At 40.6% G+C, this 19333-nt stretch overlaps 1 protein-coding gene across 1 annotated transcript in view; it reads left to right on the top strand.

Moving 5' to 3' along the window:
• UNC79 (unc-79 subunit of NALCN channel complex) overlaps positions 1 to 19333 on the top strand; it is a 628882-nt gene that overhangs the window by 490569 nt on the left and 118980 nt on the right. The window contains exon 43 of the mRNA XM_085626482.1: positions 5132 to 5242. Coding sequence (XP_085482608.1) covers positions 5132 to 5242 — 111 coding nt within the window. The remainder of the gene's footprint in view (positions 1 to 5131; positions 5243 to 19333) is intronic.

The raw sequence follows: 19333 nt of genomic DNA, 5'->3' as shown, positions 1-19333 counted from the left end.
ACATGCAATACATTCTTGCTGGGCGTTAGCAATATGATATCTAATTCCGTCACATTTTTTATTGAAGAATCAGCCAATGTAGAAAGCATCATAGTGAGCTCTGGTGTAGTGTTTATGTAAAGCTTTTGTAAACTTGACTCTTTTTGTTTGCAGCTTTGTTGATTGAAAATGTGCAGTACAGACCTTTGCTTTGGAGATGATCTGGCCTGGCAGTTCAGTCTAGACTGAGGTGGCATGGTGTACAAAATAATGATGGACTGGGATGTGGGCCGAGCAATTACCAGTGACTGAGATTATTTCAAGCATTCCACCCATCTCATTTTTGTATGCTTCAGTGAAAGGCTCTACTCATAATGGGTATGCCCAGATATGGGTCCCACACTCTCTGTGCCGCTGGAACTAAGCTACATCCGACTGTAGGGCCTCAGTCATGGCAAAACCGATCTTGGGTTGCTTGTGCTCCGTTTGAGGGAGGACTTGGCCAGGCAGTTCAGGTTCGACCATTCCTAATTGAACAGGGTCAAGACTTATTTACATATGACTGGGTCTAAACTGAGGTGGCTAGGTGGGCAAAAGAACGATGGACTGGGCTGTGGTCCCACATAATTACCAGTTACTGAGATTATTTCAAGCACTCCACCCATCACTTTTTTTGTATTTCTGTATGTGCAGCATAAACCTTTCAATGTAATGGTTCATTTATTAAGCAAAGGACTTTGATTGCACAGTGTATAATGTTAAGTGAGAATGGGTGCCAGTGATGGGTTGTAGTGTATAGATGAGCAATTCAAATTAGTAGATGACTGGAGGGCTACCAGGGTGGTGAGACTTGATTAAATTAGTTTATAGGGCAGTACTTAAAGGGCTGATGTTGTTTAGTTAGCTTAATTTGTCCAAGATGGATGAATAACTAATGTTGGACATGAAAGGGCTTGAAAGAATGTGGGTCAATTCAGTGACATTAAGAACTGTCAATTACGGGTCTGCATGGCGGTAAAGACAAGTTTATGAGTGTCCAAGAGGATGAAGAGGGTTTATCTTTGTTGGTTGACGTTCCGGGAAGGTTAAGATCATGGAGAAAGACATTGTTAAAGTAGACAATAGATGCAATAGTAAATAAATTATTCCTAACATGGGGAAACTTTTTATCATCCAGGGGTAATTGGAGTAATTTTGATAATTTTGTGTTACACCTGTGATGCAAAATGACTGAAAATTATGCCAGAGGCTGCTGCTGTTCTTGTTCTGTTAGATTTAGCGCTATTTTCTTAGCACAAAATGCATTATCGGTCCATATAGATGCAAGGTTGCATTTTATGCTAAGAAAATAGAGCTAAAGGCAGGGTTATGCTCCCCGAGCAATTCTGCATGATCTCATGTAATTTTGCTGTTATTTCGCATAATTACGCTACAGCAAATTACACAAGACTCTCCCAACCCTAATTATTTTCCCTATTGAATGTTTTGTTAGTTCTCAGGGGTATTGTATTTTTGGCTTATGGTGGCTTTCTACCAGGTTGATAGGGAGAAGTGGCAGGTTAGGAGCTCCATGGAGTGGAGGGTAGAGAGCCATTGGAGTGTGCAAAGCCAGAAGGATGTATTGATGATGGAAACACCTTCTTCAGTCTTAATTGATTCATTGTACACTGTAACATGCGGGAAAGAGAATGTCCTAGAATGCATGCTAAGGTGGATGTCAGTCAAGTTTCTGTGATGAGAAATGTTTACATTTAACTCATTATGATGGTGTCCTGATGTGTACAGAATGAATTCCCAAAAACATGTGCCGTAATGAACATGAGTTTTATGATAGGATTAGGCTATCTGGTTTTAGGTTTAACCCTATAATAACTGATAAAACCCCTCCAAAAGGAAAAAGGCCATCACCCGTGTAAACATATAAACACTGAAAAAACACCTTTGTAACCACAAACTAAGTGCTATTCAAAGAAAGGAAAAGATGAGTTAAAGAGACATTTTTAATTCTTCCTGAAGGGGCCAATACATGTAAGGTAACTTTGTTATACAGGTAGCATCAAGAAAGACTGGGCTAACATTATTCTGCTTGAGTTTTGTTGTTTAGGGAAGTCACTAAAAGATTGTCTCTTCTTCCTTCTGCTTTTTCAGTTGCGTGGTCTTTGCTCTAATTTAGTTATTTTATAAACTGTAGAGAATCGGGAAATATCAAAATCATATTTGATATTTTGGCTACATTTGATTTCACTGATAGGTAAAATGGCTGGTTTCATAAGAATCTTTCCTAATATGTACCATCTCATTTACCCACAGACAGAGAATGGGTGAAATCCTTTGATACATCAGCCCCTTTTTTTAGTGAGTCAGTATTGATTGTAAGTGAATTGCCAAACACCCCAAGCTTTAAAAATTCAATGCAAGATGAAGTGACAGGTATATGTGAAAAGAATGGTGTCACCAAGCATCTGGGATAGTGGTGAAAACATGACACCTGTCGTTTGGTAAACATGGAACGCAGTGTCACTTGGAATGCTGCTGAAAAAAGTTCCTACCAAGTTCGATAAAGATTGGAGGGATATTGTTTGTATTTGCAGTAATTCAGCTACGTATGTGAAAAAGTTTTATGATAGTCTGTCAAAATCGATACCTGAGCTGAATTGCTTCCCTGTAAGAGATCCTTGTCACTTGCAAGACGGTATGCTGAAAGCATCTTTACAATCTTCAGAGTTAATGAAGCATGCTATTGACTTTGAAGTCCATTCTGGTGCAGTAAAAATATATTTGGACCTCATATACCCTGTGCACACGCTATCTATACACATGCACTATCAGTGCAGAAAGCAAGCAATAATTAAAATGAAATTAAAATTCCATAAACATCGAAAAAGCACTGTTTATGTTGTTTTTAATGGCGCGAAAATGTGTAACCACTGAAAACCACAGTTTTTTTAAGGTATTGAAAAAACTGAAAAAACTCCATAACCATAATTCACCCAAAAATAGAAACTGAAAACAGGAAAGCCTAGATATGATTAATGCATTGGCTGTGATTTCTTTGAGGGTGAGGAATGTATGATATTGGTGGTTTTGGATGAGAGAGAAGGTTGTTAATCAAGACTGTTTGCATATGCTGTGGGACTGTGATGAGTGAATGTAATAACAAACTTGTTGGGTGCTCAACCAAGCTGTGAGAGGTGGGGGATCTGGCCTGTGGCCCTTACAGGACCTAACAGTAACACACAGAAAGTTATCTTCTTCTGCCGTTTAAGTGGCATGTCCTATCAACAGTAAATTACCTCCGGTTACAAATAACAATGGGAGTGTTGAGGATGCATTGCCTTGCCTAATGTCATTTCTGAGTGCCTGCCATGCACATATTATATCACTCGTGACATATTTTATGACTATGATAATGTGTGGGTGAGGAGTTTGAATTGTGCTTGTTTGTGAATGGGAAGTTAGTGGATCTCCTTCAAGTCTAGTGTGATGTGAGTGTGGTTTGAGAGTGATTCTGCCAGCTGAGTTCTGGATGGCCTGCTACCTTCTGATAAGTTTTTTGTTGATTCTGGCAGTGAGAGTGCTCCGATAGACCAGTTTGCTTGTGAGCAGGTCGTGAATGATGTTTTTATGGGTGCTGATTAGGAGCCATTTGAAAGTCTTCCTCAGCATCTTCAGAGTATGGAAGCATAAGGCGGTCTTGTTGAGTTTTCTACTGCTGCTGCTGCTGCTGATGATCCATAGGTTCTTGGTTTGGGTGGTGGGGGTGGGTGTGGGTCCTAGCTCTGTTGTCCGCCAGGTGGAGTCCCACGGTGTTGTACTTTATTGGAAGATCACGATTTAATGTTGTCGGTGCTCAGCTTAAGAAAGTTGGTCTTCATCCAGTGGGAGGTTTCAGTCATTTAGGAATTGAACTTGATCCAGGTACTAGGGATCTTGTACATGAGGGAGATGAATGAGTTGTGTGTCATCGGTGTAGGAGAGGTTGATATTGTGAGAGCGAATGATGTTGGCTAGAGGGATCATGTATGCATAGAAGAGGGTCAGGTCAGGAAGGATTCTTGCAGAACTCTTCCCTGTCAGGAAGGAGCAGATTCATTGGAGAGCCTGTCCTTGGACTCCAATGCCATGTAGGCTTTGGAGGAGGATGGGGTGGGAGACTGTGTTCGATGCTGTGGAAAGGTTCTGGAGGATGAGGGACGCCCTGCCTCCTCTGTCCTGAGTCATCCGTGGCAGTGATGAGGGCAGTTTTGTGCTGTTGTTCGGTCTGAAACCAGACCTAGTGGTGTTGAAGAGTTGGTAGTCTTTAAGTTATTTGGTGAGGTGTTTGTTGATGATTTTCTATAAGACCCTGTCTAGGAATGGTAGCAGTGAGATCGATCTGCATTTGACGGGCATTGAAGGGTCCGCAGAGGGTTTCTTCAGCAGTGGGAGGACAGTTGCATGTTTCCAAGCATCTGGAAAGGTTGCGGTAAAGGTGTAGGCATTCAGAATGGGTGTGAGCATGGGGGCAGAGGTCCGATGGACTTCATGGTGGAGGCAGTTTCTCCTAGGGTAATAAACTGTCCATGTGGTTATCACTGGTTCTTTGGCTAAGAAAAGGAGGCATTTAGCTCGATCTCTGTGGTCTGGTGCCAGGCTGAAGTTGTTATAAATGGTAATGATTTTGTTGCTGAAGAATTGAGAGAGCGTGTTGCAGAGGCCCAGTCCACTTGGGCTGAATTTCTTTTTTCTTTTTTTTTAAAGGAATTTTGCAGCTTAACCTTATGCTAGAAATATTTAATATTTCTGTTATACCATCTGATAGGATGATGTAATCTGTTTTCACAGTTTTTTTTCTTAAAATGGTGCCTGGGGAAGTGTGACTAAGGCTTTTGTTGTAACGCATGAGCCTGTATTTGATACTTCTTGACAAATAAAATAACCTTAAGTGCAAGAATCCACAAGTGCTGCCTGTTATTTATGGATTAAGTGATCTACGTGTTAGCGCATTGCATCATCAGGGGATAATATATCAGTAGAGGTATTGGCCCTAACAATATACTTTGCAACCTGAAAAAAGCCTCTTTTTCAATGTCTGCGCTTCTGAACATTACTATTATTTATTTTGATGAAGGGTTTTAGGTATTGATTTTCTTAACATCATATTTCATTCCAGAGTCTGCTAGAGCCCTTCTCCAAGCTGCTCAGCTTCGTGCTTCAGAACGCCGTCTTCACTCTCTCCTATCTGGTGGAGCTGTGCGGATTATGCTACCGGGCCTTCACCAAGGTGATTATGCCTTTTGCAATCTTCTTTATTACCATCTGGAAAAAAACAATTAATTCCTGTAAGTGAGAAAGTCAGAAGTTAAACCCTGCAATCGATGGGGAGTCTCAGGTGTGTCAGCAGTTTGTATGTGGGTTCGCTAATCAGTAATTACGTTGATGTAGTGTTTGATCAATAGTATTGATTAGTACACTCTGGGTACAGACGAACGTTGATTGTTTTTCGAAAACTACTGTACAACGGGATGACCTGAATCCTGAACAGCTCACTGCAGCAGTCTGTAGCCCCTGCACATTTTTGCCTTCTGCAGACAGAGACCATTCCCAAGCTTCCCATCTGTTTAGTTTAGGCCTGGAATGTGTGTTTGTCTATCAAAATTCTACATATCTGGACATGTGTGCAAAGGACAGATTGGGAACCGAGTTTACAATTTACAAGCACTGTTCTTTTATTAGCTTCTATAATTGGAGAACCATTCTGCAAAATGAAGGTGTGTTTTTTTTTTGTTCAGTCTTAGAAAAACAAATGACACCAAGCCACAATAGCAGCTTTAATAAAAAACATTGATAGAATTTTAAAACAGTTAGTCTTTGTTTCTACGTCTAAAGTGCAATTAAAAAAAATCTTTTAAAATTTAAAAAACAATGTCACTACAAAAGCCCATATATAAAATAGCTTATTTTCTTTTTTCAAGTTTTTTGTATTGTTCCAGTAATTCTAAGAATCTGTTTGGGACTCCACAGGATTTTGACCAATTTCCTTTAAATACAGATTTAAAAGTTTTACCCCCCTGCAGACTAGGGGAATTGAGGACCCACCAAGCCAGGAGGTTACTACTTCTCTACTTGATCGAATGTTCATGTTGTTAAATATTTCTTTTAATAAAATCTTCCTTTCTTTTAGTAACTTTGGGTATGCGCAGAAAATATGTTGAAGTGATTCATATTTATAGCCACACAGTCTGCAGTCTCGGTTTTGACTTTGATCTTTCCATGGAGGGATAAGATCCTTTGTTTCCCACATGCCGAAACGCAGTCTCATGAATTGATGTTTTAAGGTTAAAGAGAAATAAGCTGATAAAAACTCCTGAGGCTTCCTTGTGCTATATGAGCTGATCACCGTCCAGACGTGAAGTCTTTGTAATAAAGTATTCTCATCTGTTGAATTTGACAGGAGTTTTATTGTGGAATTGATTAGTTTGTTAAAGGCCTTTTTCCCAAAGCTGGCATTCCAAATGTCTTCAGCACGCAGGTCCTCTATCGCTTGGTTTGGATAGCAACCCCAGGATCCTTGAATTTTGTTTCCTTTTTGATTATCTATTTCTTTCCAGCACAGATGGTCAATGGACCCGATTTCAGATGCACGCAACCTCCAACATAGTTTGATAAATGCACCTTTACTCCAGAATATTTGGTTTGGCAGTCTGAACTCAAGACGCACTTGGGCAGGTGATGCACTTTGCTGGATGTGGAAGACGTTTTTATAAACTTTTGTTTGTATTTTATTCACGGCTGGGATTTCACGACCCCTCATTATTTCTGTGCCGTAGGTTACTGTTGTCATTAACTGAGCGAGCACGACAGACAGTAGGTTGCCGTGGGATAGACAACTTAGTTTCTTTTTAGTAGTTTAAAGCCATATATGAGGTTTTGGGGTTTGGTCCTCACTGCGGTGAGCTGTGATTTATAAGTCAATTTTTGTTCCACCTTAAATCCAAGATATTTGTATGAGGCAACTGACTCTACTTTGTTTCCCTCGAGGTGCCATATGTGTTTCTTATATTAAGCATCCACTAGCCGTGCAACCTTTGTTTTAGATAGATTTAATTCTAGACCTTGCTCTTCCATGTATTTGGCTAATGCGCTTATTCCGTGTAAGCCGATTGGAGTTTGGCTTAGTAATTCAATATCATCTGTGTACTGAAGGCACCTGATTTCCTCTTTGACTAACGATGATGGATGGCTGTTAGTTTTCTGGAGGGCATCTTCGAGGTCAGATAAGTACAGATTGAAAAGTGTGGAGGCTAGCACCCACCCCTGTTTCAATCCGTTGTGAGTGTCTATTTTCCTTGTTATCCTCGAGCTGTGCCCTATTTTTACCCGCATCCAGGTGCCTGTGTATAATTCTCTGATGGCATTTAATACCTTTGTTGGAATACCCCAACTATCCAGTTTTTCCCATAGTCGTTTCCGGGGTACACTGTAAAAAGTGGACTTAAGGTCCACAAAGCAGGCAAACAGGCGGTTGTTCGTATGTTTGGCTTTTTCGGGTAATAACGTCAATGAATGCCGTGAGATTTGTTAAAGTGCCTGCACCGTCCCTGAAACCTGTTTGTGTCATTGGGATGCACTTGTTGTCATCTGACCATTTTTTCTTTTCTTTTTTCTCTTTTATTTAATAGTGCTCATCTCACCTTAAGCGTCTGCAATAAGAACAAAAAGCCCGTTGCTACCTGGGAACGCCCTCGAGCTTCTGTTTACTGCTTTGGCTTAGACCAGACCAGGCCAGCTTCTTAGTACATGGCGTGGTGATGTGGTGTAATCATTGGACCGAAATGGAACTCTAGACCAACCTCAATTCGGTGCCCCAAGATAGGATATATGACCAGATATTTTGATCATTATCATCCAGGCCGCTCTTTCCCAAACGGGCCATGTTGAGTGCGATTGCCAACCACTTCTCATTCAACGGGGGCATTGGGTCTTTCCAATGTTTACATATCTCCCTCCGTGCAATTATGATGAGACAGAGGAGCAACCCCTTTTGTGAGTTAGAAAGCAAACTTAATAGACAGGTGTCTACCCCAAAGAAGACTATTGCTAAGTTTAGTTTAAACTCACGTCTAAATATGGCCGAAAGAGTATTTTCAACGTTTTGCCAAAAGCCGGATAGGGAGGGACACTCAAAGAACATGTGTAAATCGTCTGCCTCAAGAAATCCACATCTAGGACACTTCGGTGATGAACATGGGGCAAATCTCGCTATCTTCTTGGGGGTATAGTAGAGCCTATTGATAACAAAGAAATGTTTTTTTTTTTAGAGAAGCTGGCCTAACATACCTATATAGAGTTTGAAGAGACAGGGGGTAAAAGTGGATATCGTTTTCGCCCAATACAGACGAATTCCAGATGAAATATAATGGAGGGGTATCAGCATCATCGGCATCCAATAGGCTCCTATACCATAGTCCGACTTCTTTTTTAATCGGCTTTGTATTTTGTAGGCAGTGTTCAATTTCCCAGTTGCCTCGTATCATTTCTATCTCGGCTTTATACCAGGAACATAGTTGTAGTTATTTGAATTTGGAAAAAGAACTGCCTATTTTAGATCTAAGGATCTGATGATAGAAGGTCGGACCAAATCGTTATTCCTGCTTTTTTAATTGATGATGCAAGACTATCTTGTAGGCATAATGGTAGACCCGGAGAGTCCCAAATAGGGGCAAAATCCGAATAGTATCCGATCCCCCATCTCTCTCTAACTCTATACCATAGATTTAAAGCCATTTTTAAGCATTTTAGGCGAACCTTCATAAAAAACCTAGGGGCCCCAAACTTGTACAAAAATCCAACCCCACCTCCTTCGAAGCTGACCATTACGCTCAAGATCTTCCCCCAGTTGGTTTCACCTGAATTAATAAGCAGAGAACGTATATTCTTAAACTGAAAGGCAATAGAATACCAAGAAAGGTCCGGAAGAGCCAGGCCTCCCTTAAGGAGCTTTCGTCTCAACTTCTTCCATGAGAGCCTGGCTCTTTTATTAGCCCAGACAAAGCTTCCGATTTTACCTTGTATCTTGTCCAGGAGCTTTCTGGGGAAGTCAAGAAGGATGGTACTGAAAATATAGGTTAATTTTGGCAAAATAACCATCTTGGCAAGTTTTACCCGGCCATATATGGTCAGAGGCAGATTCTGCCATCTGGAAAAAAGATGGTCGATTTCCTTAGCTACTCTGCTTAAGTTAATGGTTGGAATGCCGGCTAAATTTTGAACGATTGTTATCCCCAGATACCTAAATTCCCTACTACGCCTCCCAGTCCAGTTGTCCACTCCCCAGGACATTATCTCCGTCTTGGAGGAGTTGACAAGATATCCAGAGTGCAGGCCAAACTCTTCCAGTGTTGCCTCTACCTTGGGGAAAACCACAGCGGGGTTGCTAGTGTAGACCAACAGGTCGTCAGCATAGAGGGCTAACTTACAGCTGTATTCCGATACTTGGAAGGGAGTAATCTGATTGTTCAATCTCAGAGCCTGGGCAAGGGGCTCGATATAGATATCGAAAAGCAGGGGTGAGATAGGGCACCCCTGTCTGGTTCCTCTGGTGATGCTAAAGCTGGGGGTCAGACGACCATTCAGGAGTATAGCTGCAGTCGCACCCTCATAGCATCTAATAAGCGTTTGAATAAACATTGGGCCAAATCCCATTGTTCATAAGGATTCCCATAGAAAGGTCCAACTGACCCGGTCGAAAGCCTTAGCTGCATCGTAGGCTGCCACAGCCAAAGGCTCCGACCGCGCCAATGCCAAATCGATGGAAGCAATAAGTTGTAACGTTTGTTCCTGGATGAACCTTCCTGGGATAAAGCCCTTTTGGTCTGAATGTATCAGCTGTGGAATCAGCTTGACCAATCTCCATGCTAAAATGCTCATAAAGATATTATAATCGGCATTAAGCAGTGAGATTGGCCTGTAAGACTCCGCTTAGAGTGGATCCTTCCCTGTCTTTAAGATGAGGACAATCGTGGCCTCCTTCCATGAATTGGGGATTTTACCGTTGGAGCTATAGACATAGTTGAATAGTTCACACAATCTGGGAACTATCTCGTCTTGAAGAGCCTTATAGATTTCCCCAGGGAGGGCATCTGTCCCGGCGGCCTTATTATTTCTGATCTTTTTTATATATAGCTTAATTTCCTCCTCGGATATTGGGGCGTCCATGATGTTAAGGCCCTCCTCCATTAGGACATGTAATGCTTAATTGCGGAGCCAATCTTGGGTGTTCCCGGGGGTAGAGACTATCTCTTTTTTATATAGCTTAGAAAAGACAGAGATGAGACACCTTTGTATATCGTCTTGTTTACAGGATGTTACTCCTGTTTTGTCTATTTCCAAGCTATTAATGTTGTTTTTAGACCGGTCGGCCCTTACTTTCCATGCCAGAAGCGCGCCCGCCTTTTCACCGTACTCAAAGTTTTCCATATTGTGAACCAACCATTGTGCTTTTATTTTAATATCCAAGTTCTTCCTATATTCTAGGCGAAAATGTTCAAGGTCACTAAGAATCTGTGACAGGTTACCAGGGAGGCAGGTCAACCTATCTCCTTCTAGCTTAGAGATCTCTCTTTCCAATGTCTGAAAGACTAGGGCCTCTGCTCTGTTCTTAGCACATATCATACTATGAGTCTGTCCACGGAGATAGGCCTTGTAGGTATCCCAGATATACTCTAGGGACGTACAGCCGATATTATTCGTGAAAAAGTCATTTGTTGCAATTTTTAGGGCATCAATTATTTCAGAGTTAGACAACATTGCCCTTTTCAGCGTCCATCTAGGGATTAGGCTAGGTCTATTCCCTGAGTAGGAGAATGAGATTGGAGCGTGGTCAGACAGTATACTTGGGAGGATGGAAATGTCACCCAGATTTTCTCGACTTGTCTTATCAATAAAGATGTAGTCAATTCGGGAGGAGTGATTGTATTTCTTACTGAAGAAGGTGAAGCCTTGGTCAACACCTCTGAGGGCCCTCCATGAGTCTGCTAGACCTAGGAGATGGATCATATTAATCATAGCTCGACGGGAACGCGGAGCCGCAACATATAGACTATGGTTAGACCTGTCCTGAAGGGGATTGAGGAGGATATTGAAATCGCCTCCGATTATTACCGGGGTGGTACCCTCTATTAATTTAGCCTGCACTCTGAATATGTAGGTTGGATCGTCTGAATTGGGGCCATAATATGAAACTAGGGTTAAATACCCCCCCAGTCATCTGAGCATTTTTTCAAATGAGTTAGCAAGCAGCTCGCATAGAACTTGGCCTCAACATCTATTAGAGTGATTAGTCTGTAACTTGTTGGCTTTGTTGAGTTTCCATCTTTGAAAATTGGGTGGAAAATGCTACCCCTCCATGAATCTGGAATGCCATTTGTCAAAAACAGCTCGTTGAAAAATGGGGTGATATAGTGAGCCCAATATGATACTTCTCCATTGAAGAGTGTGTTAGGGATTCCGTTGGGGCATGCTGCACCCTCTGATTTTAGTTTCTTTACGATTGTTGTCAGTTGGTCTACTTCTGTTAACTTGTCGATGGTTTTACTCTGAAGAGCGATGTATTTATTGTTCAAGTCTGTGACCCCAAGGGTAGTCTGCTTTTCTTGTACTGCACTCCACCTGCTGTTGATTCTTGTAATTTGGCTAACTGGAATTGTTTTGAACTCTGGTTCTTTGTACATTGTCGTTATGTGGGTTACCCATATGTCCTCATTATTCCCTGTGTTTTGTTGTCTATTTTTCCCAAACGCCAGGGACTTTATCTGCTGCCAAAAATGTTTTCCGTCCCGTTGTTTGCTCGCCAGAAGAAGTTTATTCCAAATTGTGACGCGATATCTGATTTTTGCTTCACGACAGTTTTTCTTGTATTGTGATGAAGGTGAGTGTTATCACAGGGGCTTTAGATTTGGATTGCACTTGCCAGTGATTGATTGTCATCACAGCCTGGTAGCTTCTACCTGCGTAAATAGTGGTACTTCAACAACATCCCTGTATCCATCGGACTATCCCAAATACTGCTGCAATTTAGGATTTGAAATCTCACCCCTTTAAAGGACAACACGTCACAATGCATTAGGCATCCACAGCCCACCTAGCTCTCCTATCACATGGACTTTACACTTATACAAATCCGATAACATAACATAACATAACTTGTCTTTGACACTGCTCTGCTTACTGTTGGCTAGGGTTGCGTGTGATGAAGTACTGTATACATACATACAAACTTACAGAGTTAACCTAGTTAGAACTATAATATGAACAAGAATATGATTCAGATCATTGCAGTAACAGTTAAGCAGTAGCATGCAGGCAGAATAATGATCCCTCATTGTGCCTTCAGGTTCCTGCTGAATAGCAATTGAGTTGGGACTTTCATGTCCTATGATGGTCTCATGTGATGTAGGATTCAAATCTTATAACTTAGATTTAGAATTCCTACAGGTGTTGGTAAACATGTCCAGGAGAAAGAAACCAGGAAAGGAAGTAGAGGTGTGGTTTTATGGCAGAGAGACAGAGGGAGGCAATGGCCCTCATTACAAGTCTGTTGCAATTGGCAGATTTACTATTATCTCAGAGTGAGGTACTAACCACTTGTGGTAAATATTTCCTATTCCAAGTTATCAGCAGGATAAAGAGGCACAACCTTTCCAAATCGGTTTTCTATATACAGAATTCTGCATGATTTGCATTTTCTCCGGTCCTATTCCCCTGATAAATTTTGTCAGGTTCGATGCTGCCAGAATTCATCAAGGGACTACTGCGAGGGTATGATAATTATCATGTGTTTGAGCCTGGATCACAATTTAGCCCTTAACTCCTAATGAAGGTCATAGTAGTTATTGTATGTAATAGGCCTGGTCCAAGACATCATTTTTTTAAAGCTATAGCACGGCTTCTGGTGGAAAGTGGTTGACAATGAGTGCTTGAGGTGGATCTTACAAACTGCTTGGGTTCCACCACGTCTTCAGTGAACCTCGAATTTCAGTCAGACTAGGTGGAAACGCGAGTTAGACGTTAGGGTTTAAGCTGCTTGGTGTCTTGAAGGGTTTCTAAGGTTAGCCAGGGAGTTTGGTATGAAAATGGTCCTTTGTTCAATGTGGATCTAATGAAATCCTTTGTGGATGGGTCAGATCAGTGGCTAGGAATGTCTCAGATAAGAAAGGAAATTGTCCCACCCCATTCCCATGGTTTGTAGTCAAAACTAGTCAATAATGGGGATGAAATAAGTTTCTCACATCCTTGTGCACCGATTTCACTGCACCTGCTGCACTGTTGATAAGTCTCGTTCTGGGCAAGATATGATGGGAGCATTTGAGTCTGTGGGTCATTTTGAACTGTGTTGAAGAATAAAATGCAACATCTAATTTTATAAACACCAATACATCCAACGTAAAGGAACAAGGGGTAAATGCAATATCAAAACTGTATACTTTTACAGCGAATTGATGATGCCTGCAATACAGAAGGCATGTAAGTTAAATATCCAGGTGACTGAAACACTATCTTGCATTTTTTCGGCGGACTATACCCAAAAGTCTGACGGAGCACTTCACACAGGAATAGTTTTGTGAATTGCCGGGTTTGAAACGGAATTTCTTTTTAAATTCATGTGGCCCTATATATCCTCATGTTAATTCTTTGAAAGTCCATGAACCTTCAAGCTTATACTAGAAATCAAGGAAGGTTGATGGTTAATCCATATAGGTGTATAAGTCTCTATTCATGAAATTCTAAGAAACCTTGATATCTGCCACTAAGCCTAACAAGAAAATTATTTTAACGTTTGAGTTTTGAGAAATTCCACAGAAAGCTCTTTAAAGTTAAGTGAATGGTTGATGTCTGGTTCAAGCATTGGGTCTAAGAACAATTGCAGGCTTCTTAACATAGCAGACCTAAAGCACTGTGTCACCTTTAGCAATACTCAGCTTCCTATGTTTCTACAACATAAGTCCCACCGTGATATTGTAACCAGTGATGAAAAAAAGTCTATCACAACTGGTCATCATGAGGGGTCGGCAGAACTGTTAGTAGGAGCCTAAGTGTCCACTTTGCAATGCTAAATAATTTAGGGAAATCGGGTTTAACACTGAAAACACTGATTTCCCTGATACTTTCTAATTCCTGACCGGCTTTGTGCCCAGAAATTCGGCTGCTCTACTAGCTCCCGGGAAAAATATGCATGTCATCGGATTACTCATATTCCTGATGTGCCAGGTAATGCCCGTTCACAACCACTTCAGAGATTATGAATATCTTCGAATAAGGGCCTAGGCGTGCAATGAAAACCTCAAATAAAAGTGATGATGTTTGACAGCCTTGCTTAGTTCTTCCATCAATTCAATCATATAACTTTTAACTATGAATGTTTTTTTGTGGCTTATATGACCACTTAGTAAGTCAGAAAGAAACTCTTTAACTTGTGTAAAAGAACCTAGAGGAAGGCATTAATCTGAGATGGGTTTTTGTCATTACTGATGAAATGACTACCTAAACTTACCCGGTGTTAGTGTTGTAATAGGTCTATTATTAGTAGTATATTGCAAGTATGGGTGGAGGCTTTGGGAATTATATGTAGAAGAGAAACAAGAGGATGTTGCGGGACCAGTGTAGTAATGGGATCCGATTTAAAGACATTGTATGCTGTAAAGATACTATTCTGTAAAAGCTGGAATTCATGTTGGAATGAGGATGGAAGTGCAAATAGTGCTTGAGCTTCTAGAAAAGAAATAGGAGATTCCTGACTGAATATTTGATTAATCCATATTAATGCCCTTTTCCTCCAGGATTTCCAATATATAGGTTGATTAGTTCATTGAATTAATTGATTATGCCATATGGTAGAATGAAGAAAAGTATGGAGGTCCTTAGGAACATATGATATTACCATATCTGGTAATCTACAGGTGTTTTTATAAATAAGGGTGGATAACTTTTGAGGTTTACGTGTAGATGTATTCTTTAAATGAGAAAAGTGATAAGAAGTTGTATTCTAAATCAACCCATAACGGGCAATAACATAAGGAGGAAGTGATGCAATGTATGGATTGCCTCAATAAAGATACCTTATGGTATTTTGAGAATTCAGGAAAATTTACTCCACCGTCGTTCTTGGAACGTTTCAACTTTTCAACATACATGGGCATTTTTTACACCAGATTAAAGAGGAGAGTGTGAAGTAAAATTTTGTGTAACACTTAAGAGGAATGTGTAATGGAATATTAGAAATGGTATAAAGAATAATGGGCACCAACATAATTTTTATTGTTTCAAGACAGCCCCACCACAAGAGATATAAGGGGTGCCAACAATTACTTAATGAGGTTAATTTATTAATACAATTATCCAAATTTGTATAGAAATGGGTGTTTTAAGGGATGAGGTGAATTAAAGACCAAGATACTGAATTTATTTTGAGGTACATTTTCACATTTGTCATCGTTTCATTTATATTTAGATACTAAAGCATAGGAATTTACCTCAGATGAAAAAGCAGGATCGAGGACTGAGGGGATTACATAAATAATAAAATATCATCAGCATGCTCATCCAGTTTAATTTGGTGAGTGTTATACGAAAAACCATGTAAATCGGGTTTTGTCAAAGGCAAATTAAAAATGATTCTAAGGCTAGATTAAAAAGAAAGGGGGAAAGAGGACATCCCAGGTGTACTCCCCTGCTCAAAGTAAAATAAGTAAGTCTGGGCGTAGTGCTCCGCTCCGCCCGCGGAGTGTATGTAGTGCTGCCTGCTTCGTGGTCCATGAAGTAGGTGTAGCAGGCAGCGCTACACACATGCCACGGCGGAGCAGAGCTGCCCGACACCCGCCTCCCGCCCGCCCTCATTTTAAAATAACTTAAAGTATTTAAAAGTAAGAAAATGCCTTACCTGAGGTGCGGCGTCCCGGGGCTCCCTCTTCCTGGTTCAGCGGCAAATTCTTCCTCACAAATGCGCATGCGCGGATGCTCGCGCATGAGCATTTCTCACGAGAAATGCGCATGCGCATTTGTGAGGAAGAAGTTGCCGCTGAACCAGGAAGAGGGAGCACCGGAACGCCGCACCTCAGGTAAGGCATTTTCTTACTTTTAAATACTTTGTTATTTTAAAATGAGGGCGGCCGGGAGGCGGGTGGCGCGTAGTGGGGCTACGCGGAGTGCATGAGTGTGCGTAGATTTGGCCACACTACGCGATGCTCCACGTAGCCCCACTACGCCCACTACGCCCAGGGTTAAAAATAAGGAGAAGTCAACCCATTTGTGTAGACAGCTGCTAGAAGGGGGTAAAAAGAAGTGAGATGAGGTTAGTTATTTTGGGGACAAAACCAAACAAATTATGGGTATGAAACAAAAATCTCCATTTTTCACAATCAAAGGCCTTCTCAGCGTCTAAGGCAATGGCTGCTAAGTGTTCATTGATAACTGTGGATTTGCAAAGGAAATCAATGAGCAGTCTGGTTTTATCTGAAATGTATCTTCCTTTGACAAAACCTGATTGTTTCTTTCCTAAAAGATTCAAAATGAAGGGTTCTAAATGCAAGGCCGAAGCATTAAAAAAAATATTATGGTCTATATTAACAAGAGATATAGGTCTATAGTTTTTACAGTATTGCGTTCTTTTCCTTACTTTGTGATAAGGCAAATAAGGGCATCTAAAAAGGACCCTGATGATGCAGAAGATTGAGTGAAGGACTCAGTAAAGGGAAGTAGCTTGGGGAGCAGTAGTTTGGGGAAATGTGTATGAAATTATGTTGTGCAACCATCCGGCCCCGGAGCTTTCTCTTTTTTTTAATCTGTTTAATGCAGTGTGAAGATCTGCGTGATATCTTATTCTAGGGGAGAAAAATCTACCTGTGGAGAAAAAGGCTTTTCTGTAGAGGATAGATAATATAGAATTTCAGAGTCAGAAGGAAAATACTCTGGTGCAGGGGTCTCCAACCTTTCTGTAACGAGAGCTACGTCTGATCAGTGAAAATTGTTTTGAGCTACTGATGGCCAAGTAACTTGCACATTGTTACCAGACACCCCCTCGCTCTGCTTCATCTATTTTAAACCTAATGTCCTTGAAGCCTGATACTATGGCTTGAACAAAATACTGTGACTAAGGGTACTATGATAGGGCTGACAAAGCAAACACAAGGAGATGATGGACAGAGCGCTGAAACTTTTCAGACACTCACCACCAGTCACAGATCCGGGTTGAATACATCATCATTCTTTATCTCACTGCGCCACCTCAGTTTCAGCGCTCTGTCCATCATCTCCTTGTGTTTAGTATGATAGGGCTGCCATGTGCGTCAATGAGTGAATGGTCTGTGGGGATGTATATACATGTGTGTGAGTGAATGGGATATATGTGTATGGGTGACTGGGAGCCTGTGTCGTATTGTACAAGACATACTTTTCACCATTATTTGCACCGTTGCATGTACAACACAAACATCCATACATTTTTTTTATTAAATGGGAGAAATTTAAAGTGCAGAAAAAAGTTCTGCAAAAATGTTCAAAATGAGGAACATTTTTCTGCACTTTAAATTTCTCCCATTTTAAAAAATAAATGCTGTCTTTTTCTAAATATGGCAGCATGTTTACCAGCCACTGGGAGCAATATGACTGCCATGTGTAAATTTAGTCACTTTGGAATGGGAGAAAATTCACCTGAAGTGTTAACTTTATGTTTACATGCATTACAAAACTCCCAGTGGTCTGTAGACATGGGACCATATTAATAACAGGAAAATAGAGTCATTGGCTTGAAAGTGAGAAATATTGAAGAAACATGCTTCATAAATCATTATGACTTTAAGCAGAGAAAATCATTAAGACAATGTTTCATAGAAACATTTTTTTTTCACTTTACATTTCTCCCATTTAAAAGAAAATGACTGTGGTTTTCAGTTATAAATATGGCACTGTATCTACCAGCCACTGGGAGCAAGATGCCTGCTATTTGTAAATGTGTCACTTTGAAAATGGAGTAAATTAAAATGAATAGTTAACTTAATCAATAAGAAAACACTGCATTGTAATGTTCTCTTATTTAAAAGCATTCAGAAGTATCAGTTTGTTTTCATGCTCCAATATTGAGTTGGGAATGACTTTTAATTAAGAGTTAAATACCTCAGTGATTCTGTTCTGAACCTCTGTGACCCACATGGGTCATAAATCTGAGTAGAGTGCTGCTCATTATCAGGCTCTGCTGTCTACAGCCTGATAATAATGTAAAATAAACCTAGCCTTTCCTTAACTTTAAAGGAAAATGCAACCCTTATTTTTTGCAGTTCTTATTTAACTGCAGCCTGATAATGATCTAAAATGAGCATAGCCTTTCCTTAACTTTAAAAGCAAAACACAACACTTACTTATTGCAGTTCTGGATGGACACCTGCTCTGTTGTATATACATTTTCATAAAAGTATTTAAACTGAATTAGGATTTTTAAGTCTTTGTGATGGAAAGTATTGCTTTCATCTGTAATTGATTCAATGTGTTACTTATGTTTTTTGGCTTTGAGATAATTTGCTAATACCTTCCCTGATTTATTTTGGCCACCGTAAAATTTAGCGATACATTTAAGAAGGTAATTCAGGCTTAATAAGTTGTTGTTGCTTAAATAATTTTCAGATTTTGATTCCAAGCACTTTCTCTTGGTAATGAGTCTATAACAGAGCTTATTGGCACACAGCTGGTTCCTCTGTTTCCATGATCCTCCATTGCAGCTCCTCAGTCCCAAGGCATAGTTCTTGGATCGCTACACCTTCCACGTTATCATCTTTTTAGTCACATTCTCTTTGTTGAAATGTTGCTGTTTATTTCCATTTATTAATTCAAGTCTATGTGTGGCTATCACAACAACACATTCTACTATTGTGGGTTCATACTTGGATTTATGTGGCAATTTGTTGCATGGCTGTGATTAAGTGAAGTTTGTGACTGTGGTGTTGGGTTCAGGCTGGAATCAGAGGAGATGTCAAAGGCGAATTCCAAAATTTTACTAACCTTTTCATCATGTTGAGGTAGATCCTTGGCCAGAACGGAAAAATATACTGGTAAACACAAAGGGGCTTATTTACTAAACGCCCATGCAATGCAGGGCAGCAAGCAAAGTGGCTGCACTGCGTTCATGAATGGGAGAGAGCTGAAGAGCTCCATATCTATCAATATGTGGCCCTCTTCAGTTCTCAGCCTGTGCTGGTGCATTTGAGGCTGCCTAGTGCCAATGCAGGCATCCTTGCACCAAACAATGGTGGCTGCAATATGAGTAGGATTGTTTTTGTGCAGCAAGGCATCCCTTCCTGCACAAAAACAATCCTAAGAGGCAATGTCC

This window comes from Triturus cristatus, chromosome 9 (genome assembly GCF_964204655.1).
Source record: "Triturus cristatus chromosome 9, aTriCri1.1, whole genome shotgun sequence".
Lineage (NCBI taxonomy): Eukaryota > Metazoa > Chordata > Amphibia > Caudata > Salamandridae > Triturus > Triturus cristatus.
The sequence above is the reverse complement of the archived record's forward strand: the minus strand, read 5'-3'. Positions and strand labels throughout refer to the sequence as shown.